Raw genomic sequence first — 26,269 nt, 5'->3', positions numbered from 1 at the left:
ATGTGCGTTTTATAATAATGCCCATCTGTGATAGAGAGGACAGCTCATTCTGTGTGAATTCAGTATCCATGACTGCTGTCTCGCCCTTAAAAGACTTTATTTAACTAACTGAGTCACAACTGAGTCATTCTGTTAAAGGTGCAACTTCCTTCAGTCTGGTTGAGGCTCCTTATCATGTTTCAGTTGTCTATGAGTTGTTAGCAGTCAGCTTGTTCAGTGTCGGATGCCATGTGATAACTTGTATGACGGAAAGGAGAGAAAAAAACATGATTGTGATTGTTTCTGTATTGTCGTTTCTGAGTGTGAAGTGCTGGAGTTACAATTTTGTCTGAGTTGTTAGCACCACATTTCCCCTTTAAATTTCTCATGGTGTAATTTAAATGATTGACAAAGTGGTAAAAAAAACAAACCAAAGATTAGTGAAAAGTCCAAAAAGAAAAACACTTTTGTGAACAGAAGCTTTTTCTTATTTGTGCTCGTCATTATTCATATCACGACTCCTCAGATTTATCTCAGCACCTTTTGAAAGGGGCCCAGCCCCTAGGTTGGGAACCACTGGACTAAACTACCAAACCATGAAGTAACTGAAACTAGCTCCAGCTCCAGCAGCTCCAGCAGCTACAGTAAAATCTTGAAACTAATAATGTCATATATAATAACATATCAGTCAGAGGGGCAAGTACATTTCTTGATAAAACCTCTGGTACCTTTGCATTAGAAAGATTTTGAATGCAGAACTTTAGTGCAAATGTAAATTTACATGTAGCCTAAATCAAATTTTTTAGTCACCTACAGTTATACAAACGCATGCAAAATTCATTCTCTGCATTTAACCCGTCCTAATTAGGAGCACTGTACAGTGCAGGGTAAACGTGTATTTGTAATTATGTATTTTTACATATTGGCACTACTTCTAATGAAGTACTTCTCCCACAACATGACATCATTGTTCCCCATAAAAGTGTGAGGACTTTATCTCTTTGCTTAAGTGAAACCCATCCCGCATGTTTCTTTCTGTTTCTGTCGTGTAGCGGTTCTTTAGAAACGTGAGATCGCCGCAGACGCACATGAAATTTCCTGTTACACAAAAGAAAAGACACACATATCCACTTCATCGCCAAAAGCACATTGCCACCTGTACGTTAAACTGATATGTGATTGTTGAACCTCCAGTCCCACAACCCTTGCCGTAAAACGGCATTAATCTGCTCCCATAATAGCCTTCACTCTTCTGAGAAAGCTTTCCACAAGATTTAGACGCCTGGCTTCGGGATTTCACCTCATTTAGCCACAAGAGCATTAGTGAAGTTGGACACTGATGTTCAAGGATAATCTTCCAATTCTTCAAGGTGTTCGATGGGGATGAGTTCAGGGCTCACTGCAGGCCAGTCACGATCTTCCACATCAAACTGGGAAATGTCTTTATGGATCTCAGTTTTGTGCACAGGAGTTTGTTACTGTTGCCATAACGTTGGAGGCACTCTGTGGTCTAAAATGTCATCTATATAAGACTAGACCAAACAATGAAAACAACGCTAGATCAAAAGTACACAATGGTATGGTATGTGTGCCCTCATACTTCTGGCCACAGAAGGTGAAAGAGTTTGTCACATCTCAGATAATACAATTGACCAATTCAAGTTGGTGTGTGTGTGTGTGCGCGTGTGCGAAAGATAGTTGGTTGTCCTGATTTTTTTTTAAAAACTGATCGTATTTAAAACAAAGCAGGTCTTGTTCTGCATGCCTCATATCTGATCTCTTAAACATATGAACCAAACAAAGCCTGAGGTGCTGGAAAAGCCTGACTGTCACGACTGGTCCCACTGAAGCAGCTTGAACTAGACTGCTCTTCTCAGTACATGTGTAGAGATGATAAACTTGTTTGTTTTTTATTCTAATTTGTCTTGTCTTACCCCTGACTCATATATACGTCATACTTTGTAATGGCCGTTTAGAAATTAAGTGAAGCATAAGGAAAGTTATTTGTTTATAATGAATAATACCACATAATGCAATCACAGCTGTACTTCTTCAAATGTTCATCCATCAAATTATTGTAAATCTCTGTTAGAAGAAGGTAATGACATTATCTTGTTGAACGAAACAGCATGTCGCTTTCCAAACAAAGTTACTGTATATGTTTTAGTTGAAAAAAAATGATTCCCTTCAGATGCTTACATGACTAAATAAAGGAAACTATCTGTCCTGCAGTTCAAGTTAACTGCCAATTAAAACAATAGGAACTCACACAAGTTGTTGTGTAATGTCATTAAGTGGCTCAATCTCAATAATTTTTGATTTAATTTACTTATTTTGTTTGCATTGTACAACCCCAGTTAGAATTTGTAGTGTAATGTCTATTTTTATTTGGAATTTCATAATCTTAAAATAACTTGATATATTATTGTGTCAACGGATTTATTTGAAATACGTAGAGACAGACAAGACAAACCGAGTGCTGACCCGAGAGAGACAGGGATCATAAATAATCCAGTAAACTACACATCTCAAGTTTAGTGATGGATTTCAAGGTTTCATTTAAATAATATTGTATTCATTAAGCCGTCCAAATAAATCCAATTACAAAATACAAATTTCAATATACAAAGTAAAACAGAGTAATTTTTAAACATTTTAAACATTAATTTGCTCAAAATTTTAAGCTGAATTGATTTTGTGACGCCTTGAAGACAGGAACCGTTTTATCTTCTCCGCAACACGTCCGGACACAATTTGGTGACGGATGCGTCCACTTCCGTTACAGTTGTCAACAGAAAAGGAGTACGCGTGTTGTAATAGTGAAAATGGTGAGGCTGATGTGCCTTGTTTCTGTCAGCATAACATAAATGCTTTGCTATTTTAATGAACGGCTAGTTGGGTTTAACGCCGAAAATAGTTTTGATTGTTTTGTTTTCTGCTTGTATTTTTCAGCCGAAGGTTCAGAAAGGAAGAGCGGAGAAGGTTGTTCACCCGTTCAGCAGGAAAGCTGCTTACCTCGCCCGAGAAGAAATCAGACTGAAAAAGAAAGAAAGGTGTGTAGAGAAGAAATAAAACACCACATAATAGATGCGGCACGTTAGTTACGTTTGCGCACAACTGACTTCTCGTGTGGTCAAAAATACTAAACACTGGTGGAATAAGTACTCAAATATTTACTCTTAAGTAAAATAGCAATACCGCAGTGTAAAAATAAAAGTCCTGCATTCAAAAAAGTAAAAGTGTATACGCATTAGCATCAAAATACTACCCTAAGTACCAAATATATATTACATTTCAGATTTATATTTATTATATTTCTGTATTATAATAATTGATGCATGTATAACACATACATCACTAGTGTTGCAGATGGGAAATCATTTTAGGTTTTTTTTCTATTAGTAATCTGAATCTGTAAATAACTAGTAATGTCATATAAATGTAATGGAGTAAAAAGTACAATAGGCTATTGGCTTGCAAAATGTAGCGGATTGAAAGTAAAATGGAAATACTCAAGTAGAGTACAAGTACCCTGAAAATTGTACTTGGTACAGTACTTGAGTATATTTACCTAGTTAAGTTCCGCCACTGGTCAAAACTACTTAAAGGGGCATTATGTAGTTTTCAGTGGCCACTAGCAGTGCGGTTTTAAGATTGCAACCAGGCGTGTGCTCGTATGCTTGCTCGCTTGAACTCATGAGCGAGCATAATCCGAAACACAACCGCTTTCATACAGAAATCCTGCAGTAAATGCAGGAACACCAGCACGCAGGCTGTGGCGTTTCTCCAAACATGTTCAGGCTCTGTTACTTCAACGTTACAGGTGTCATTCATGCATATGTGTGTTAGTCACAGCGACTGAGAGGTGGAGAAGCTGCGTACCTGAGTATTGGTAAAACCACATTAAATCTATATTGAACGAAGCAAACAGCGGCAGTTCAGAGCTAATGTAGCGTCATCTGGCTGCTGGGGGTAGTGATGGGAAAAGTCCCTTTTTTGACAGACTCAAGTCATCAAATCTTGTTCATTAAAATGAACTAATCTTTTTTTGTGTCATTTCGTTCATTTTAAATGGCTGGTTATTGCGGCGGGGCGGCACGGTGGTACAGTGGTTAGCACTGTCGCCTCACAGCCAGAAGGTCGAGGCTTCATAACCCGGTTGCCCCGGCCTTTCTGTGTGGAGTTTGCATGTTCTCCCCGTGTACGCATGGGTTCTCTCCAAGTGCTCCGGCTTCCTCCCACCATCCAAAGCTAGGTTAATTGGTGTCTCCGAAATTGTCCTGAGTGTCTGTCTATGTGTGGCCCTGCGATGGACTCTGCGACCCTGACGAGTGAACGTAAGAGTCCAAGACTATTCATGCATGCGTGAAAATGAAGACTACTCGTTCCTCCTGAGTCATATACAAGAAGAGGTCAAATGAACGAAACGTTCTTTGAATGACACAACACTAGCTGGTGGCTGCATACACTATAGGATAGTAAACAATTTGCTTTTTACCATTACATTACATCATTTCTTGCAGGCTAAATAAACACTAACATAATACCAGTGGTACACAGGATAGTAATATGGAAAGCAATACAGCTTTGTTGTTGTTTTGTATCCTTACATGGAGCCTGTGTTTTGCTGGTGTTAGTGGACTGCATCTCGTTAGCTGCCGTGTTGTCTCTGTTGTCTGAGAGGCCTTGAGCGCGCACAAGGCTGAATCCGACCAGGTGTCCTCACATTAAAAGCAGAATAGTGGCTGATACAAGCAAGAGAGAAAACAGGCATGTGCTTCATTTCTGAGTGAGTTTGGAGCCCATTGACAATAAGGGAATGAAAATTTGATTTATTAAAATCAAAAACTTACATATAGCCCCTTAATAAAAACTGATTTGATTTTTTCTTTTAAACTCTGATTAGTATCTGCTACAAACCACAGTTCACAAACATATATATATTTAACATATAAGATCTTTACAGTATGTGTGTGTCAGTGAGCTATTAAGTACATGATTATCATTGGTATTTTCTAAAGGTATCAGTTGAATTTAACTGCAGTGACTTTGTGTTGTGTGACATTTGCTGAAGGTCACAACATATACAACCTGTAACTATTTTTAAATCAAAGATAATAAAGAGTACAGGAATACTTATGCAAAGTGAATCCTTACAGTTGAACCTCTCATGTTTCACCTAAATTCTGCAGGTCTGCAGACCCAAACACTTGACTTAGGTCCAAGTACTAAAAAGTGTTTAAACTTGACAAATCAAAAAACACAGTGTCACTTAGTTTTGAGTAGCATTTGCCGTAATCTACCCCTTGTGTCAGTATTCTGCAATAAGCCTCCTGGTATTTTGCAAAACAAAGTTCCAAATAACTTGAATGAATCAGAAAAAGGAATAAACAACAATGACACATTTGAAGGCCTCGTTCACATTAAGTCAATAAGTTATATACAGTGCATGGATGTAGACCAGAGCTGCAACTAATGATTATTTTCATTATTTACTCAATCAATTGATTAGTAGTTTGGTCTATAAAATGTCAGAAATTAATCGTGAAAAATGTTGATCATTGTTTCACAAAGCCCAGGATGACATCCTCGTATGTCTTGTTTCGTCCAAAACCCAAAGATATTTGTGTAAGAAGCTGATAACACATAATTCCGACTTTAAAAAAAAAAGACAAAAAGTTGGCCATCAATTTAATAGTTGACAACTAACAAAATAATCATTGCTACTCAAATGGAGACCTGTAGTAAGACATTGAATGAGAGAAAATGCAAACTTTACCCACTTGTTTTACTTTTAATAGTAACATACTTTTTAGTGAATCACACATACAGCAAGGCTTAAACATGTCTTCTGAAAAAAAGAGAAATGAACATACTTAAATATAATCGAACATTGCTTAATATACACTGTGGGAGGATCGGATTACTTTAATTTAATGGTTTCTCTGATGCTGCAGGCAGAAGACTGACAAAGCAACACGTCTGAGCAGCATTGGTAAGCTTGTTTATCATGTTAAACGTACTTGCTGGCTGTGAGGATGAAATCTCTCTCCATTAAACACCATCTCTTACCTTCATTCGCTTGTTTCTCGACTCACAGGTGAGAAGCTGTTGTGGTTTCAGGGACAGTTGGATCCAGAAAAGACCGCTTACACCAGGAAAGATGCTTGTGACGTCGTTGAAAGGTCAAAAATGGGGTCCATGTGTTCTTGGCCACTCGTCATTTTGCATCTGAAATGCATCTAAAACAACCTACTGTTGAAAACCTGATGTTGAGTGATCTTCTGTTTGTTTTTGATGTGTATGTGCAGGTACCTCAAAAGGTTTGATTCTGAACTGGAGCAGATTGAGCTGATGAACGGCATCAAAGGTCGGCAGGGTCGTCTCCATGGTGCCAGAGAGGCTGTCATCAAACAGACGATCGAGCGAGAGCGAGCGCAATATGAAGGCACTGGATTTGGTGAGCCCTCATAGTATAAATGCATGCACAACACATGGTATGAAACTGCACACATTCAGTTTTGGAAAATACTCCATGATCCTGTGTTTTGTCCTCTTCAGAGATCCCAGACATCATCAATGCAAAGCACCTGAAAACATTCAAGTGAGTGGATATGAGCTTGAATAATTTTTTGTTTTTTTTTTACAATCTATGTATTTAAAGGTTCAGTGTGTACGATTTAGTGGCATGTAGTGGTGAGGGTTGTGAATTGCAACCATCTGTCCAGTCTAGCACATGCCGTGATCTGAGAAACATTCGCTGCAGAATCCATTTGTTGAAGAGTCCTACACTTTACCGACTAAGCTGAGCTAAAGCCTAAAGATACTGATGTACTTAACTGTTTGAATAATTTCAAATAATATTAGGATTTATAGGATATGATTTGCACATGGGACACGTGAGGATTCATTAACATCCTCTCTGATAACGCTTGATGACATTTGTTGATCCTTTGTTTTGGCAGGGAGTGGACCGGTGACCTGAAGAAACTTCCAAATATCAAACTGCGAAAGGTGTCTAACAAAGGTTCGGACACAAAGCATGAAGAGGAGGAGAAACATGAGGCAGAAGATGATAATGAGAAGGACGAAGATGACTTGGATGATGAGTTGGATGAGATGGTGCTGATGTCGGACTCAAACTGAGGCTCTGTCGGTATCTGAGCTCCAGTCGTCCGTTCAGGACAGCTTACTGAGGAGCTGAACATCAGACTGGCCTTCAGCAAATGCTTTTTATAGACAAATTGTGTGCGCCTGTGTGGGGGGAAAGGGCTGCTACTCCAGGACTGTCCAAAAGATGGCGCCAAAATCTCTGATGGGAAACTCAACCGTTATTCTGCTGCCCTCCTTAAAGTCTTGTTGTTTCTCAGTAACTACACACCAGTCTGTAAGGGGTTCTACATTAATTGTTTATTGCACAGACAAATATGCATCGTATGTAACCTGAATATTCCATTTTATCCAATCGAAGATAGAAAAATGGTTTTGACACGGATGTTGAGTTCTCTAATGTTGTGGTGGATATAAGACAGAAAATTAAATGCTGAATGACGTGACGGTGACACTGGTACAAAAAAAACCCAAATTAACCTTTTAGAAAAGTGGAAACGTGTAAACAACAGTCACCTTTTTTAGATTGACAGGTCAGTCACTCACACACTGTGTCAAGTTGAATGTAAAAACATTAACAGATGGCAACCATGAAAGAGCTAGTTACATCAATGTATAAATAACGGGACCTTGCTGAGCAGGACCACGTAAAGCTGCAAACAGTCAAAACAAAACAAACAACTGGGTTAGTTGAGATGTGCTATTTTTGGAAAGATTCAAAACTTTCCTATGATCATAAATAAATTCGGCTTTTTTTTTGAAAACATTACATTTTTCAGATTCATTCTGAGCTAAAGTAACTATTTAAATAAGTGTTTCTCTATTTATCTGACTCTTTGGTGTCTGAAGACCTGATTGTCCAGAAGGAGAGTTAAGGCCTCAGTATACTTCAAACACAGAGCTTGTTGGATTGTCTAATTCGGCATTCAGACCAACCTCGCGATGCTTTCCTCGCGTGAGTACATTCGCTGCAACCGTTCACACACAACGCGAGAAGGCGATTTTAATGCGATTTTAATGCGATAACGTGAATAAACAACTCGCCATTACTACAACTGTATGAACCCAAAGTAAACATTTTGCTGTGATTAAATAGCAATAAACTGATTAAACTGATGCCGAAATAACTACAATATGATGCAGATTTGTTAAACATGAATTTGTGCTTGGTCAGGTCTGCCAGCAAGACAGCAGGACAACAACTTCTAAAATGTTTGTTTTCTGAATGGAGTTTGGATCGATCAGGGCTATGCTATGCTAACTTGGTCACAGTAAAGTACAATGATAGCTGGAATAAAGTTACAGACACATGTTTTCTGAACTCACCAGGTAGTTCAACCTCCTCGCTTTCTTTTCTCCAAGTAACATCCATTTATGTCCGGTTTTTATATACAGGTGCTGGTCATATAATTAGAATATCATCAAAAAGTTGATTTATTTCAGTAATTCCATTCAGAAAGTGAAACTTGTATAATGTATACATTCATTCCACACAGACTGATATATTTCAAGTGTTCATTCCTTTTAATTTTGATGATTATAACTGACAACTAATGAAAACCCCAAAATCAGCATCTCAGAAAATTAGAATATTGTGACAAGGTTCAATATTGAAGACACCTGGTGCCACACTCTAATCAGCTAATTAACTCAAAACACCTGCAAAGGCCTTTAAATGGTCTCTCAGTCTAGTTCTGTAGGCTACATAATCATGGGGAAGACTGCTGACTTGACAGCTTTCCAAAAGACGACCATTGACACCTTGCACAAGGAGGGCAAGACACAAAAGGTCATTGATAAAGAGGCTGGCTGTTCACAGAGCTCTGTGTCCAAGCACATTAATAGAGAGGTGAAGGGAAGGAAAAGATGTGGTAGAAAAAAGTGTACAAGCAATAGGGATAACCGCACCCTGGAGAGGATTGTGAAACAAAACCCATTCAAAAATATGGGGGAGATTCACAAAGAGTGGACTGCAGCTGGAGTCAGTGCTTCAAGAACCACCACGCACAGACGTATGCAAGACATGGGTTTCAGCTGTCGCATTCCTTGTGTCAAGCCACTCTTGAACAAGACACAGCGTCAGAAGCGTCTCGCCTGGGCTAAAGACAAAAAGTACTGGATTGCTGCTGAGTGGTCCAAAGTTATGTTCTCTGATGAAAGTAAATTTTGCATTTCCTTTGGAAATCAAGGTCCTAGAGTCTGGAGGAAGAGAGGAGAGGCACAGAATCCACGTTGCTTGCAGTCCAGTGTAAAGTTTCCGCAGTCAGTGATGGTTTGGGGTGCCATGTCATCTGCTGGTGTTGGTCCACTGTGTTTTCTGAGATCCAAGGTCAACGCAGCCGTCTACCAGGAAGTTTTAGAGCACTTCATGCTTCCTGCTGCTGACCAACTTTATGGAGATGCAGATTTCATTTTCCAACAGGACTTGGCACCTGCACACAGTGCCAAAGCTACCAGTACCTGGTTTAAGGACCATGGTATCCCTGTCCTTAATTGGCCAGCAAACTCGCCTGACCTTAACCCTATAGAAAATCTATGGGGTATTGTGAAGAGGAAGACGCGATACGCCAGACCCAACAATACAGAAGAGCTCAAGGCCACTATCAGAGCAACCTGGGCTCTCATAACACCTGAGCAGTGCCACAGACTGATCGACTCCATGCCACGCCGCATTGCTGCAGTAATTCAGGCAAAAGGAGCTCCAATTAAGTATTGAGTGCTGTACATGCTCATACTTTTCATGTTCATACTTCTCAGTTGGCCAACATTTCTAAAAATCCTTTTTTTGTATTGGTCTTAAGTAATATTCTAATTTTCGGAGATACTGAATTAAATATGATTAATATTTAAATAATATTAAATATGAAGTCGTAGTCCAACAGAGCTAACGACGCTAACAACAACACTGGAACCGGATGTGCACAGAAGCTAGCTGCTGAGAAGCTCCAGTGAAGATGAATCTACGTTGAAATCCAAAAAACTAAAGTAAAAAGCTAATTTAATAAAAGCAGTTAACTCCGAGCTTCAGAATCTGACCGACTACGGGTGTTTATTTGTCCAATGGTTGCAGCGCTGCTCCTCTCCCCAAGTAGCAGCTCTCAGCCGGCCAGCAGATTTTCAGTCCCCCGCTCTGCCTGGCCCTCTCCACACAACGCTCTTGATCCTCGGTGATGTACGGACAACACTGATAAACTATCGTGACTCAGTGTCATGCGACTTCTTCGCTTGAGTTGAAAATATTCAACTCACGCGAATTCCTTCACGTTGCCTTCGCATCGCTTCGCGCTGCCCGACAGGAAATCGCAGCTCTACACGTCTTTGCATTGACTTTGTATGTAAACTTACCGCCCCAAACGCTCGCTTCGCTTTTGGTCTGAAAGCACCATAACAGCATCTGATACCCGCTTTCATGTACGCCGGTTCCCGCTTCGGGTAATGGTTGGCCAGATGTGAGGTGGTGTGGAAATGGGTAGGGTATGCAACTTCTTTCCTCAAGCTCTCCTGTACATTCTTCATACTACACCCTCCCTCACGTCTGGTGTGTACAACCGAATGCAACAACATAAATGCTCTAAACTGTCCCAAAGTGTGCACCATTTTTTCAGTGACTCCCACATCTCTGACACCATGTTTAAGGTGAATGTTGCAATTTGGGAAAACAAACACTTCTATCTTTAGACATGGTCAGACGACGTGTCGTACAAACTACAGTTTGTTTAGCCTTCAGACATGGTTGTAAGACGTGTTGTCCGAGGTTTGTTTGAAGCATACTGAGAACTTTAATAGCATCCACGGGGTGTTCACACCCTTAACTCGTGTCAGTGCAGTTTGAGAAAGTGCATACAGGAATAAAACTGTCAATTTACAACACAACTGCAGTCTTTACAAACTTCTGCTCCCGATGGCTTTGTTTTCCTTTACTTCACCTCACCTCCTCTTCTCTATTTCTGACTTGCCACATTAGTCTTTACTTTGCACATTTGCATCATTGCAGTTCATTTGTCGTTGATCACTGAAGGACTTTAAGTCTGTCCATTATGACTCAAGATTAGTAATCACAGGAGCTGAGATGAACAACACTAAAACACTGTACGAGTCTAGATCCCACCATGCTACACCAGCTTGTGGCGATTGATGAGCAGGGTGTGATTCAGGACTCTTTCTGAGCAGGAGAAGAATTTTTCAGTTGGGGTTTTGTGCCGGGGCCACCGCAGCCTCGACTGACACGTCTGAATCCATCTGTGCCCCTGGAGCCGGGACGGGGGCCGGGCTGACTGGGACCTCCACTGTTTCTTGCCTGCCGTTGGTCAGGGCGCTGGGCCAGGACTGAGAGTTGTGCACGCCTTTCTCTGGGCAGTTCTGCACAGTGATGATGCGGTTGAAGGCCTTGAGGCGGCGCCACAGCTGCAGGTACACTTTACACTGGATGTACATGAAGATGAGACCACCTATGAAGCCTATGGCCACCACAATCAGCTTGGTCCAGAAGGGCCACTCCAGCACTTCTGAGGATGCACACACACAAACACATTGCGGCTGAAAATCGACCTGCAGGATGTGTGATGGTTCATGATCAGAGGTGTGTGCAGAGCTGTGCTTACCGTCTTGCGAATAGTACTTCAGAAGAGAAACTCTCCATAATTCCTCTGCAATCAAGAGTGAGTGTAATTTCTCCTTATTTCTATGATCTCTGAATAAACATGTATGCTATTTATGATATACACGGAATATATATTAGTGTTATTAATATATATCTGTGTTTGCTACCTTTAGCCTTAGGTCCTACAATATGAGAATCATAATACAGATACACTATGATCACAGCACGACACATCACACCATCAACAAAACAACAATGAACTTACAAAAGCACAGATGTAAATCGTGACAAACTCATAAAGGAGAAGCAGATGTGTGCGACCATCAAGTGACCTGCCAAAGTGTCAGTCAACGAAAGACTGGTGGTTTTGCATGTTTAGTTTATGTCACATGGGTGCGGCGTAGCTCAGTCTGTTAGGATGAGGCTGGAAACTGGAGGGTTGCCGGTTTGAATCCAGCTTGGACCAGAGTTGTGGAGTGTGGACTAGTAGCTGGAGTTCACCTCCAAGAACGCTTAAGACTAGACCTGTGTGTAAATACTAGCAATAGAGTGAAAACATTGAATTTCCCTTTGTGAGATTAATTAAGTATTTTAGAATAGAGATTTGTGTAATCACAGTGAACCTTCAGCTGGCTCTGTTTTTCTCAAATGTAATGAGATTATGAGCAGAGACCGAATGAAACCTTGCTGGTAGATTCTTGTCCTTGTGGTGAACTCCATCTGAAACTCGTTTGTTTTCTGGGTTTCATTTTCTCTTGGTGTTGAAGGAAATGCTTTTTTCTCATTGCTATCTGATCATAATATATCTCACTCTAATGTATGATTATACGTTAACATAAAAACATGGGTAAGTGTTCACTTTGATGGATCATCTATGTGATACAAAACAAAAAGTCTTGAAAGCAAGTATATTTTCCAACCATTAACTATGTGAAAAACAGGAATTCTATCAGAAAATGTTTATGCAATAAACAGTTAAAGAGACATAAACAATATATATACAAATCTAGTGAATGTGTCTATTTAAAGTCATTGTTGCTTCATTTTAACTGCATTTTCAATTTTCACTGGAAACATCACAAACTGGCATGGGATGTGCACGGCCCAGGAGCGGAGGGCTCTGAGGGGTGATTAAAACTTCTCAGAAGATCACTGGTACCAATCTCCTGAGCATCAGTTATATCTGTGAGTTGAGATGCCTACAGAGCCCCAAGCTCTCAGACGTTTATACTAAAATTCATCCTCAGCACTGCACTTGATTAATTGTAGTTTATTTCTGTCCACTATTTTTATGATTGATTTTACAACTTTACAACCTGTTGTAATGTGACAAATAAACCTACCTTGTAACATGAGCTTGTTGTAATTTTGAGATAACATGGTTTAATTTAAGGCTTTGTATGCATCAATATGTGAAACTAGGTAAAACTGCACATGACGCGGACATATGTGCAATTGTTCAAGTCTTCACTATGGAGCTAGATCCCTAATGTGCAGAGGGACACTTATGGATGACCATCGCAGCAAGTGTATAGGCTGGGAGATTTATGCTTTACAACACACACACAAAATTTTTTCACTAGTTTCACTAAATTTAGAGAAAACATGAATACAACACGTGACCACACAGGAAGCCTATCGAAATGGCATCACCAGAGTCAAACAGCTGTAAAGATCAGCAGGTGAAAAAGTTGACGGTACAATGTGGAGTTTTTGACCAATAGGTGCTGCAATGTTTTAATGATCTGATGTTGTTTTTATTAGGTGTCTTTTTCCAACGTTTTTTTAGCTAACTGGAAACCTGCATTTCACTGCAAGCATATGTAAACAATGCAGTTTCAAAAAATGTATGGTTTGCAAATGTTGACTGAGGCAGGAAATGAATTAACATGTTTATTGTTTTTATACACACAACACCTTTATGTGAGTAATAGTGAATGTGAATAAAACTGTTTAACAATTAAAACTCCCCATGGTACCTTTGATTTGGATCATAATACTGTTTCATTGAAGCCAAACATCAACAAATTTTACCCTGCGTGTCTCCGGTATGTGAAAGAGGGAGTCGGGCGAAAGTACTGACCGTTCTTCCCAAGTCTGATCTCTTCCGCGGTTCTTTTCACCAGAACGTAGACTGACCACAACATACAAACTATTGCTATCAGATGAAACAACACTGAACAGGAAATCTTCCTCCTCTCACTCTTGGACATGTGTAGCTTCTCCCACTGGAAGACAGAGGGATGGAGATGGGAGGGGATGAGAGGCAACATTGGTTGAAGGCGGAGGGAGAGAGTGAGAGAGAGAGAGAGAGAGATGGTGTTGTTACATTATTACAGCCTGATACTTTTGACTGGTAGAGCAGATCCCAGTTCATAGTTGTGAATGAGGTTTATGAGCTTTACCTTGCGTAAAGGTTTGAGTGTCGTCTCCATGATGAAGTCAAACTTGCAGAGTTCACAGCAGCGAGTGTCTGAGGATTTGATCCACTGGTTGAGACATGCCTGGTGGACGAAACTCAGGCTCCCCGTGCAGCGACAAGGCATTATCAACGGGCACTCGTCATCCCCCTCACAGTGGCAGATCCTACACACACACACACACACACACACACAAACACAGAAAATAAACACACATAGCAGACACACACACACACACACACACACAAACAGATCAGAACAGGCAATGAAATTCAACCTCTGCACCAGGGACGTGCACAGGGGGGTTGCTCTGGTTGCCCGGGCAACTGCCCGTTTGCCTTTCCTGACTCAAGTTGCCCTTCCGACTCGCCCTTCCGAGAAAAAAAAATTAAATAAAAAAATAATCGCGATCGCAAAGCCTCATTCACTTCCATTCGGGCACCGAAAGTGAAAGTCAGTAGGGGAAGGGCAAACTCTGTTTAAGTGGCTGCACTGCTGCAGCGCTGCCTGCACGTCAGTCGATTCTGTTCCCTACCGGAATTCCTGTTTCCTTCCTTTATGCAATTATACTACAACAAATCATGCGTAGTTTTGCCCAGTTACCATACGTGATACGTACCAACAGAAGTGAATACGAGCTAGAAGCGCAACTGAATGTACGGGAAGCCAAAAGGTTAAAAAAGGATTGTATTTTTTTCCGAAATCTAAGCGTTTTTTTATTTAATATTTTATTAGAAGCGAGTTTTCCCCATCTGTCAATTCAATCTAGATTATTTATTTTCAAATAAAAAAAGGAAAAAAAAATAATAATAATAATGATTAAAAAACAATAAACAATAATATAAGGAACTCTTTTTCTCATATGTATTTTGGTGACATTTATATTGTTAATACATTTTGGATACTGTGTTTAGTGCCTTTTTTCAGGTCAGAGCAACTGCCCTTCAAAATTCCTGTGCACGTCCCTGCTCTGCACTACTTTGTCTAAGTTGAACTTGAACCTGATATTGACAGATGATTAGTGCACACACCCACACTCATATAGGCTCACAAACATATGCACTAACCTGCAGACCTCCAGCTCAGAGTCATCAGAGCAGGGCTGCGCTGTGCCTCCATTCACACGGCAGTGTTTTTGTGGTGTTGGCACTGACATGTCCCCACCCCCTGACCCCTTTTCCTGGTATCTCTTGGTGATGAGCTCCTCGCCGTCCTCTGCCAATGAGGAGCTATCTCCTGCGTTGCGTGACTTGCATTTCTTATCTCTGCCATGTGAGCCTTCCCTTTGTGAAATGTGGCCGTCTCTCTTCATCGAGGACCTGCTGCTGTGCCGCTTTTTAAGGCCTCCGCTGTCCTCCACCAGAGCCTGGTTCTCCTTCCCTTCATTTGAGCCCACCGACTGCAGCTCCATGACCTCTGCTTTGTTCGCTCCATCCCTCTCTCGGCTGCTTCCACTGCGGCGCCGCACTCTTCGAGCTTTCTCTTTGCTCCACTGCGGGCTTCGCGCCACGCCTCATCGTCTGAGGTGGAGTCTGACTCGATGGCCCCTGAGCAGCGGAGGCGAGGGGGAAGCTCTCTCCGGTTCTTGGAAGGCCGCTCCCTCTTCTCCCCCTTCTCACTGCGGTCAGAGCTGAGGCTGCGGTCAGTCTGCTCCTGTTTGCTGTTGGTTTCCACGCAGTCGAGGGTGGCGCAGCTGTTCCTCTTGCGGCGGTGACGACGCTTCACCTGCTTCTTCTGGGCCTGAGCTGACGAGCCCAGAGTTGTGCTGTTGACGGTCATCACAGCAACGTGTGTGTGCTTGCTGTGTTTGTGGGATTCAGAAGTATCCTCCTCTAAGCGGGTCAGCTGGCCAGGGCTGAACACACACACACACACACACACACACACACACACACAGATGGAGATGTGTAAAAAACAATAAAAGTGAAATGAGATGGATAAGACATGAATGTGATGACATAAACTAAAAAATGGTCTGAAACCTGATTGTAAGCCGACAGAATGATTTGTCTTTACATGTACAGATTCTGATTTGGATTTCATCTGTGGTAGTATTTGTAAAAATTTCATTAAAAACTATTAAGAATCTATGTCCCCATTACTCTGGAAAACCATATCCACTTTTCACAGGGACTATTTCCTTATCCTTATCAAAAAGTAGTTCACTATGAGATCTCCTATTTATCAGTAACATTTCTAGAAATATGTCAGTCTTGCTGAAAGACTGAAATAATACATATATATATATTAGGGCTGACCCCCAATAGTCGAAAATTCGAGGCGAGAGAGAGAGAGAGAGAGAGAGGGAGAGAGAGAGAAAATGGTCAACAATAAGCTTCAGTTTAGCTTCGGCTCGCAATCGGCGCGCACAAAAACACACATGACATGATTCGACTATCAGTCGACTATAGGCAGGACTTGACGATTCTGATTCGACTATGTAAATCCTTAGTCGGGGATAGCCCTAATATATATATATAGCTCCTGGATTGCTCAGTGGTTAATGCCACTGACTTTGGTACAGGTGATTGTGGGTCGATCGATTCCCGGTCAGGTCGGGGTATCCAGGTGGACCCTTAGGCAAGGTCCTTAATGCTACCAGCCTACCTCGGGCATGAGTGAAACCGCAAATACAAGAGCCATACCGGCTCGGACCTCGCCCGGGTCAACAAGGTCTGCGTCAGCTACTGGAACAAGCAATCCCGGTGAGAGAGGCCGGGTAATGAGTATGCCATGAGTTTGAGCTGGAAGTCCCAAGGTCAAAATGGAAGACACCTCCTAAGGTAGTTGAGAATGAATGAGCTAAGCTCCTGTGGGATTTCAAGATCCAGATTGACAAACTGGTGATGGCTAACCAACCAGACATCGTGTTGATCGACAAATAGCAGAAGAAGGCAGCAGTGATACATGTGGCAATCCCAAGCGACAGCAACATCAAGAAGAAGGAACACGAGAAGCTTGAGAAATACCAAGGGCTGAAAGAGGAGCTAGAAAACATGTGGAAAGTAAGAGCAACAGTGGTGCCAGTGGTAATCGGAGCACTGGGAGATTGGCTACAGCAGATTCCAGGTAAAATCTGAGAGGTCTCTGTACAGAAGAGTGCAGTCCTAGGAACAGCTAAGATACTGCGCAGAACCCTCAAACTACTGTGCAAAAACCCAAACCCGGGTCCCGAGCTTGAGGCTGCACATACCACCCCGCAAGGGGTGAGAGGGGGATTTTATTTTATTTTTTATATATACATAAATATGTATATATGTAATTCTAGTGAATTTCAACTGTCACTGGGCAGCATCCTTCAGAGATATTAGGATTAGGATAACATCCAGCCTGCTTCCATATTTCTGGATCACATCTCCGATTTTTTCAGTGATTCATTTAGGTCTGTATGACGGCTGTTTCATGTTTAAATAATGACTGGTAGAGCTAATCAGAGCTTTGTAGGTAAGGATGGCAATGTCATTCCTATGAGCAAGAGCAAAATATCCAACGTATGAGATGCAGGTCTACAGGTTGCAACTTACAGAAGCATATTTTCTGTGAAAATACGGACGGATATGGCTTTCACTTTGTGTGGTTAGGACAAAATAACTGAACAACGTAATGGGACATGATGTGTGACTGAATAATGAAAGAAAATGGCTATTTAGCCCTGATTATCAGGCTGGGTAATCAGAATAGTAAATGGCAAATGTAGAATGATTTGATCATGATATGTGACAAATGGAGGTCCAAGCATCCAGGCATCGAGTCCAAACTGAAAACAAACACAGCGTCCTTTCAGGACTAAGCCTGTCGCCGTGACGACCACACCACCAATTGATATAAAAAACTAAAGGCTCTGCAATCAGCCATCTTTCTCCACTATTGGATTTCAGCAATTTAGTTAATGCCCTCGGGGTGGGGCAGACCATACTAATTGAGTCTCCCAGAGAAGCAGCTTTAAACTGTACATGTTAACATCACAGAGAGCTGTGGCTGCTCTGGTGCCATTTCTTTGCACTTTCTGCCCAACTGACTGTATTTCTGGGTAAATCTTAAAGAGACAGCTGTCTTACCTGCATATGTCCTGAGCAGACGGGGTGATTGATGTTCTTGAAGCTGTGGTGAGTCCTGTTGTAGAATTGCTGGCCTGAAACAACAAACGGACTCAAATTAGCGTCCACGCTTCTATGCAAGTACAAAAATCTGTCACTGGTCATCAACTATCACTAGTTTTTCTAAATATCACAACATCTTTACACACTAACTAATGATTTCATAATCAAAATAAAGATTGTATTTAATGATAAAGCATAAACATGAATTATCTTAAAGCTGCATTAGTTGATTTTTGGGGAAAAGAACCCAAAATAAGCTGACAAATCCTGACCTTTTTTGGCCTTTTAATGTTGTTATTGCTAACATGTTAGCATGCAATTGCCCACATACACATCCAGCATCCATAGAGAAACACTGCCATTCATTCTGAGCATTTCTTTATTTCTAGCCACCTGACAAATTGAAGCCCAGTATTCACTCTCTTTTTAGCTCTGCTTTGGCCTCCACCAACTCCTGAGAAATGTATCTGAGCCTTGAGCTGTTAGACATTAGGTTTTTGACATTAGCTAGTTGTTAACTTTGTCCTGATTTATCTTTAGACATATACAGTCAATTTGGAAAAAGATGCTAATAGGTGACCTTTACAAATATTGTAAAGGTTTATTAGTACAACCCTTCCATATCATACATAAGAGGAGCTTAAGGCATAATTCTGTGTCTCATGAGACATACAACAGTGTGTACTTAGAGCAACTATATATTGATTGGTTAGTAAAACACATTCTTGCACATCAGATTCTGCTTGGATAAATGATGCTAACATACACTCTGAACTGTGACCTTGATTTTGGCCCTTTACACTCGCTAATATTCAGCGGTTACCTTGGAGATGTTGCTAGATCGACTCCCTGAGCGCCCGGGAGCCTTCCTCCCCTGCAGGGAGAAAATCATTAGAGAACACAGAGAATGGCACCTGAGTAGCCTGCTGTTTTCAACCCGGCCATTTCTTTGGCACACAAGATATAACCTTAATAAGACATCCCAACAATATTTCACTGCATTCATGTCAACACAGGAGCAAAGGGGGACGTGATCTGCTGAAGAACAGTTATTTTTGGTTAATTATTTAGTCTATAAAATGTCAAAATGTTTTAATAAAAATATTATAAAACACAGAAAGGCAGCAGATCTTCACATTTGAGAGAATAAAACCAGAGAATATTTCCCATTTTTTTTATTAAAAAACATTTAAAGAGTTTGTTTAATCAACATTCTTTTCTGTCAATTAACTAATCCAGGGGTTCCCAAACTTTTTCAGCTCAAGACCTAAAGAGAAATTTGTTGTCTCAGCGGGACCCAAACTACTGATAAAGAACACAACAAACCATGAATTTAAGATCTGTAAGCTGGAGTGGGGAGTGGGGTCAAATATATCACAGCAATAATCAAATTTGTTGAGTGTAATGTGATCCTGCCAGAATAGGATCTCCCAGATTGGATCTGGCACCTCCTTTGTCACTATCTGCCTGCCTAAGGAGCTGCTGGTCCACTTTTACACAGCCATCATTCAGTCTGTCCTCTGCACGTCCGTCACTGTCTAGTTTGGATCTGCCACCAAAAAGGACAGGAACAGACTACAAACGGACAGTCAGACTGCAGAAAAACTCATCAGTGCCAAGCTGCCCTCCATTCAGGACTGATACATTTCCAGAGTCAGGAAACGGGCAGAAAGCATCACTGCAGATCCAACTTCTCCCCTCTGGGAGGCGCTACAGAGCACTGTACGCCAAAACTTCCCACAAGCCATCACTCTGATGAACAGCTGATTTCTGCCTCACAGTGTCAGGAACAACTTCTGTGCAATAACCCAGTAACTCTGTCTCCAATCAGCCACCTGTTTACTGGTTACCACTTATTATTTATTCATCATTCTCTATTTCAGAGCTGTTCATGCTGTTATATTGTCATTTTGTATATTGTATATACTGTATGCCAAATCCACCTACCTCAAGTATATAACACCTGCACATAATACTTATTTATTCCGGCATCCTTTGCACTCTACTCCTTGCACTATTGTGGCAATCTGTCCACACTGTTTTTGTTTATAGTGTGTATATACAGTATGTGTTCTCTATACTGTAGCCTGTGTGTGATTTTATTATTGTATTATTATTGTATTGTAAGTAAGCACATTGTGAGCAATATACAATCCTGAGTCAAATTCCTCGTATGTGTACACGTACCTGGCAAATAAAGCTGATTCTGTTTCTGATTCTTATTCTGATCAAAATCTGCAAGGCCCACATATATCGCTGTATGCTGGCAAGTGTTTTAATGCTTTTTGGTGTCTAAATATTTTAGAATGTGATTACTGTAAGCCCAACAGCTGAAAAAACGGGGCGTTTGTGCTATGAAAATGTGAAATGTCTCTGGCTAAATTAGGGGGTGGCGTGTGTAGTTGCAGCGCTGTCCACGTGCCTCGAGTTGAAAAAACTTCAACTCAGCAGGAAAGCGTCTGACGCCATTGTTCAATTGGATTTGTAAATTAACTGCACTCTGTCTGATCGCCCTGTTTGCTTTTCGTGGTTGTAAACTTTTTTGCACTAACTCCTTCCCTCCTCATTGTAGCAGCGATCCGTGGGAGAAGAGACGCAACAGGGAAGTGAAGGAAGAGAGGGATAGAGAACCATAAACAGCTGTTCCTCGGTCTTCCACCTGCTGATTTCAAGTGATTTTTATTGTGAATGCTCTGATAATATAATCTATCTCTACTAAATGTAAATAAATAACGCTTTGTTTGTGACAGCTAGCACCAGGCGTTGTCCAATGTGCTCAAGGTACCAAAGTAAGCACTGCATAGCACTATTATGCATTTCAAGCCCACAAATGGGTCCGTGACCCATCTTGGGTCATGCCCCTACGTTTGAAAAAGACTAAACTAATCACTTAATCTACTGATGGTTTCAGCTCTCTAATCTGCTGTCAGTTTCATGTTGCCCAGAAATGTCCACATTGATAACTGTACAAAGGCAATGTTAAGTTTTCAAACTAGATTTTCAATTGTTCACAAAAAAAGTGAAATAAAATGTGGGTAAATTTCATGACTTTAGTGTTGTTATATATATATAATCATTAAACTGAACAACTAAACAACTTTTAACATCACCATCATGTTCTATATATTCAGTGTTGGCTGGTTCTGATTGGTTGAAATCTGGCGTCGGAAGTCACGACATGTGTCCTTGTTATTTCATTGTGACCAGAGCTAAAGCCAGACAATCCTATTACCTGGTCATCCTGCTAACAAGATGCTGCTCTGCAATGTGTCTCTATTTAAAGCAAACTAATTGCACGTTTTCTAGAACTTCCAAGAGCGCTGGTTGTCTAAACTCAACTCTTAGACCATGACCTTAACGGTCAGACATCTGTGGCCTCATCTACTGTGTGACGGTGTACTTTCACTACGGTTGAGAATGTGCTTTGACTGCCATACCAACGAGCCTGGCGTTGTGGTCAATGTTGCATGTTTGGTACCCTGTAGACCCGGGTTTGAATCCGGGTAGGATGACTGCTCTCGCCCTTCACTACAAATGGTGTCAGAAGTGGGATGGCTTGCCGTGAGGTCATCAGAGGCGTGCCCAGTGTGTGTGACCGGATGAGGTGCCTCCAGGGTGGGGCACCCTGGGATGGGAGAACTGTACCATCACTACAGTTGAATGCGCTTGGACTGGCATTGGCGTTGCGGTCAAGGTTGCATGTTTGGTACCCTGTAGACCTGGGTTTGAATCCAGGGATGTCCCCTGGTGTTTGAATCGCAAGTTATTTTCCAGGCACCAATACACTATCGAACCAGATAAGCTTACAAGTAGGCAATATGAATTCATCACATAATATGCAATGTTATATTACTGATTTAAATTACGATACAGTACAGTTTGGCATAGTGTGTTTTGGGGGTAATTCAGCAGAGCAAATATCAAACAGATCAAAATAGTTCATCACATGAATGCAAAATTTGCCATCACGCAGTCCAGATCATTTCGTTCCAACATTGGCCACAATGTCCTAATACACCTAAAGTTATAGTGACTGTAGTATAAACAGCATTGCAAAATCTCTTCAAGTAGACAAATGTGTGTACCTGACTGATATCGTCATCATATTATATTGTCTGTATTGAGTTAATTGCTTCTTATTTTACATGAAATAAATAAGATTTGGTCTATGTAGTGAATGAGGACTGGACATTTCTACTTAGTTTTTAAAGTGTTTATTGGCCCTAAAACATCAGTATCTCTTGGCAGGCATCTAAACAGAGCTTGTTGATTTCACACATACTCTGCTGTGGGTTGGGAAAGTTTACCAGTTAACTACCAAATGCATTAAGCAAAAATACAATGGAGCAAATGCAACAAGAAATCTTAGACACAACACAACATTTTCCATGTCCTTCTCAAATCAACTTTTCCTACATCACTTCTTTCAGTTAGCTTTCATTCCCAGTCACAATGCAAACATTACTGGCAGCCAGGTGCATAATGGGACAGCAGAAACACACCTCCAGTCTCAGCTGACTTGTATGTCTGTACTGTGAATATGTGCTGGATTCTGAATGAGCTATGTGTGAAAATGTGTCTCCAACACACACACACACACACACACACACACGCACACACACACACACACACACAGATACCCTAGCTTTTGGGGGTGGGGGAAGAAGTCTGACGCTCCTGATTTTACGCATGGATCCATGATGATAGAGAAACATAGGCTCCCCCCGTTGTTCGCAACCTGTTCCCAGGAGGAAATTTAGATTTAAAAGATAATAGTCGTCGTCAGGGGCGGAGTTGATGGCTCACTGCAGAGGGAGCAAGGACCTCTAGTGGGTCCTTATACAGTGGGCACTTAACAGCGAGGGAAACAGAAATACATGGCACAGGCTGCAAGCTTTTAAGGGAACTTTAACACCTGTCGTTCTGTTCATTTGGTCTGGACGAAAGGGAAATAAATTATACATTGTTGCATTTTAGTTTTGGTTTTTACAAACGAACAAAGCGTAGTAAGGATGAAGTTATATAGACTGACCGGTAACTCGTTGATTGGACAATACAAATAGACTTGATCTGGCAAAGTACAAGATCTTTAACAGCTTTTGACCTGTTAATCAGGGAAAATACCTGCGGTGATCTGCACAGGAGGTTACCAAATGCTTTGCATAAATATATACATGGCTTATACATATCAAATATAAGATTGCTTCCTGAACAGATTTCAAAATTAGCAGATAATAAAAAAAACAGAAATAATAAGCTAACTTACGTGTTTTTGATCTCACCAGAATTCAACTGACAGCTTTCACATTAGCCCAGTCCGACCAAATGCACCAGGGATCGTTTTAACCAAACCAAACAAGTGAGGTGTGAAAACACCCTAAAACTCCCCCAAAAAACTATATAACTATACCCCCTAGAGGGTGGAATCAACGACAATACAAATAGGCCACAGTGTCCACGATGGTGCTCTTTGCTGCGTGAGACGAGAACCTCTTGGCTGTCGTGGGGGCTCGTCTCTGCAGAGGACACTGACGTGACCTCAATGTGACTTTTGCCACAATCAAGACACACAAACAAACATTATTCAGAATATTCAACTCAGCAATAAAAATGCATGTTCAGTCAGTCAGGTTGGGTCATTTGTAACTGGAGAGAACAGTATGCCACAGGTTGTTATACTGAAAATGCTCGTATTTCCAATTAAGCCCATGAAAACGGCAAAGCCGAATAATTGCTTAGTTCATCTCTCAATACTTCTGACTTCCTTTTCTGTCTGTGGCTCTCAGCCCCATGAATAACCTATCCCAGTCTGACCTAAGACATCTGATTGTATTTCAAACAATTATTGTGTAATCTTGTGTATGTAGGTGTATGTGTGTGTGTACGTGTAGGTCTATTCATATATACAGGAATGTGACTTATTTTCTACATAGAGTCACTACCTTAGATGTTTTTTAAAAACGTACAGAAGTATTTGCCTGTGTCTTAATTTGGAACACTGTGTCAAGTGCATGTCAGTATTTCAGTGACTAGTTTGAGGTGGGTACATTCTTGTCCCACTTTTGTTTCTTCTTTTTTTCCTCATTATTATTAGCATGTCTCTCTTGATTATTTGTATGTTCACTTTAACAGAAAAACTGGCAATGTAAATCATAGATGTAAACTGTTTAAATTTGCTCTATTCTCTCAATAAAAACACTTTTTAAAAAGCAATTTCCCAAAACATTTGGACACTATAGTTTTAAGCAAACATTGCTTAAACAATTATAGGGATTATTTACAGCCGTGAGTTAATATATAGGCTACAGCAGAAGGACGATGTGCGATTGACTCAAACTACAGTGCTCATGTTCGTCGCAGTCAAGGAACGTGTCATCCTCACATTGGATGCATTGGAGGTCTATGGCACAGAGAATAAGATATATATGGCTTTGGCTATACAGATAATAATTGTAGGATCAAGTCATTGTTTCAATCTTTTAATGGGATTTGATGACTATAACAATATTTATTAAAATACTCCATAGCTCTGGTGGACATGATAATACACATGCATAAAAATGTGAAATGAACACAAACATTCTTTAATAGGTACTGGATTACATGTAATACATGCTAGAGGTCTGGTAAATCTTAGTATTTAGATATATACTGTAGTATATACACAGTTTAATACCTGTATGTTTAGAAGTATGAAAGTTTCAAGCTTAATGTATCTTACAGGATATTTAAAGGGTTCAAAGTTGATTTTAGATTCTTTATAATTTCTATAGTTGACATACAAAAAGCAGATCTTGGGTGTACCAACCGACACGTACACTCAGTGACTATATCGTCTAAGCTGATCAAGGGATTTGCTGACAGCCTGCTTTAAATCAGTAGTCCTGTGTGGAGTCAAACCAAACACTCTGCAACCTCCTCTGGGTGTTAGACAAGATGGACACATGTACTGGGACTGGGGCACATGTCTGTAAAGTTTGGTAGTTTAACAAGATGGATCAGTTTTTCATTATCAAACATGAAAGAGATTATCTGGCAATAAATCACATATCACTACTCCGAACTTTCATACTGTGGTTAAAAAGAAATTAGACTGAAATGCCTTTAATTATGAGGCCAACGGCAGTGCATGTGTGCTCTTCAGGTAATTTTTGATTAATCAGAATTTGCATTTCTGAACAGATACAGATGTTTGTGCTACTTCATCATTTTATTACTCCAAGTATTAAATATTCATGTGGTGTTTTCATGTGCTTATGTAAAGCTCCAGATGTCAAAAAACATTGCACATGCAAAAGCAAACACTAAACAAACACAGTCATGATAACTATACATTAAAAGAATATTTAGCCATTTTTAGAAATATATTTTTTTACAGTTTAGAAATATGATTTTTTTTTACAGTTTTGTTTATAGTTAAAGTTTTATCATGCTATTAACTGCCTCTTTGTGTTCAGTAGATACATGTGTGTTTAGCCTTGCTGGGCACTGGGAAAGAGCTAGTGTTGTTAGCATGTTAACTAGTAACCTATACTTGAAAGAATCCCCTGGGTTTTTTTCAGATTCAGTTAAGTGTTCCACACGACTCAAAGGAATATCAAGTCAAACTGGTTGAAGATACTTTTCACCTCTCATCCAAGAGGTTCTCTGTTCTCTTTCACACGAGGTCTTCTAAAACAACAGTTTAATGATTTTGAAGTTGTTGTTGGAAGGCACCTACGACAGAGCTAGGCTAGCCATTCCCCTCCTGCTTTCAGTCTTTGTGCCAGGTTAAGCTAAACACAAGTAGACACAGACTTAAAACTGATATTTAATCTTCTCATCCGGCTCTTGGTAAGAAAGTGAGTGGACTTGCTAACCATGAGTTACCATGCAGTCTCACTACCGCCCCTGCCTGACAAAGCCAATGAAATCTGTGTATTGTATATCTATGTGTATTGCTCTGTTGCATCTGCAAAGTAGCTGCATCTGTACCATAATAATATTCAGATTTCCCAATTCTTTGGCCCATACTTAATAAACATACAAACATTTTTAAAAAGGCAAATGATCCATTCCCA

The 26,269-nt window shown here is 40.6% G+C and overlaps 2 protein-coding genes across 2 annotated transcripts; one reads left to right on the top strand and one right to left on the bottom strand.

Moving 5' to 3' along the window:
* Positions 1 to 2,733: 2,733 nt before the first annotated feature.
* tma16 (translation machinery associated 16 homolog) lies at positions 2,734 to 7,858 on the top strand. Its single transcript, XM_038713103.1, has 7 exons — positions 2,734 to 2,807; positions 2,932 to 3,032; positions 5,937 to 5,974; positions 6,080 to 6,164; positions 6,291 to 6,439; positions 6,541 to 6,583; positions 6,945 to 7,858. The coding sequence occupies exons 1-7, from the start codon at positions 2,805 to 2,807 to the stop codon at positions 7,123 to 7,125; spliced, it is 600 nt and encodes a 199-aa protein (XP_038569031.1). The 5' UTR covers positions 2,734 to 2,804; the 3' UTR covers positions 7,126 to 7,858.
* A 2,994-nt stretch (positions 7,859 to 10,852) lies between these two features.
* On the bottom strand, positions 10,853 to 15,589 carry LOC119898833 (E3 ubiquitin-protein ligase MARCHF8-like). The gene is made up of 5 exons (XM_038713102.1): positions 15,177 to 15,589; positions 14,095 to 14,275; positions 13,773 to 13,917; positions 11,691 to 11,735; positions 10,853 to 11,594 (listed from the first exon to the last, which is right to left on the bottom strand). Exons 1-5 carry the CDS (start codon positions 15,518 to 15,520, stop codon positions 11,272 to 11,274), a joined length of 1,038 nt encoding a protein of 345 aa, XP_038569030.1. The 5' UTR covers positions 15,521 to 15,589; the 3' UTR covers positions 10,853 to 11,271.
* Between the last annotated feature and the right edge of the window lie 10,680 nt (positions 15,590 to 26,269).

This window comes from Micropterus salmoides, unplaced genomic scaffold (assembly GCF_014851395.1).
Source record: "Micropterus salmoides isolate LMB-PRFRI ecotype aquatic unplaced genomic scaffold, ASM1485139v1 Ms_hic_scaffold_12, whole genome shotgun sequence".
Lineage (NCBI taxonomy): Eukaryota > Metazoa > Chordata > Actinopteri > Centrarchiformes > Centrarchidae > Micropterus > Micropterus salmoides.
Note: the sequence above shows the minus strand (reverse complement) of the source record. Positions and strands in the feature narration are given on the sequence as shown.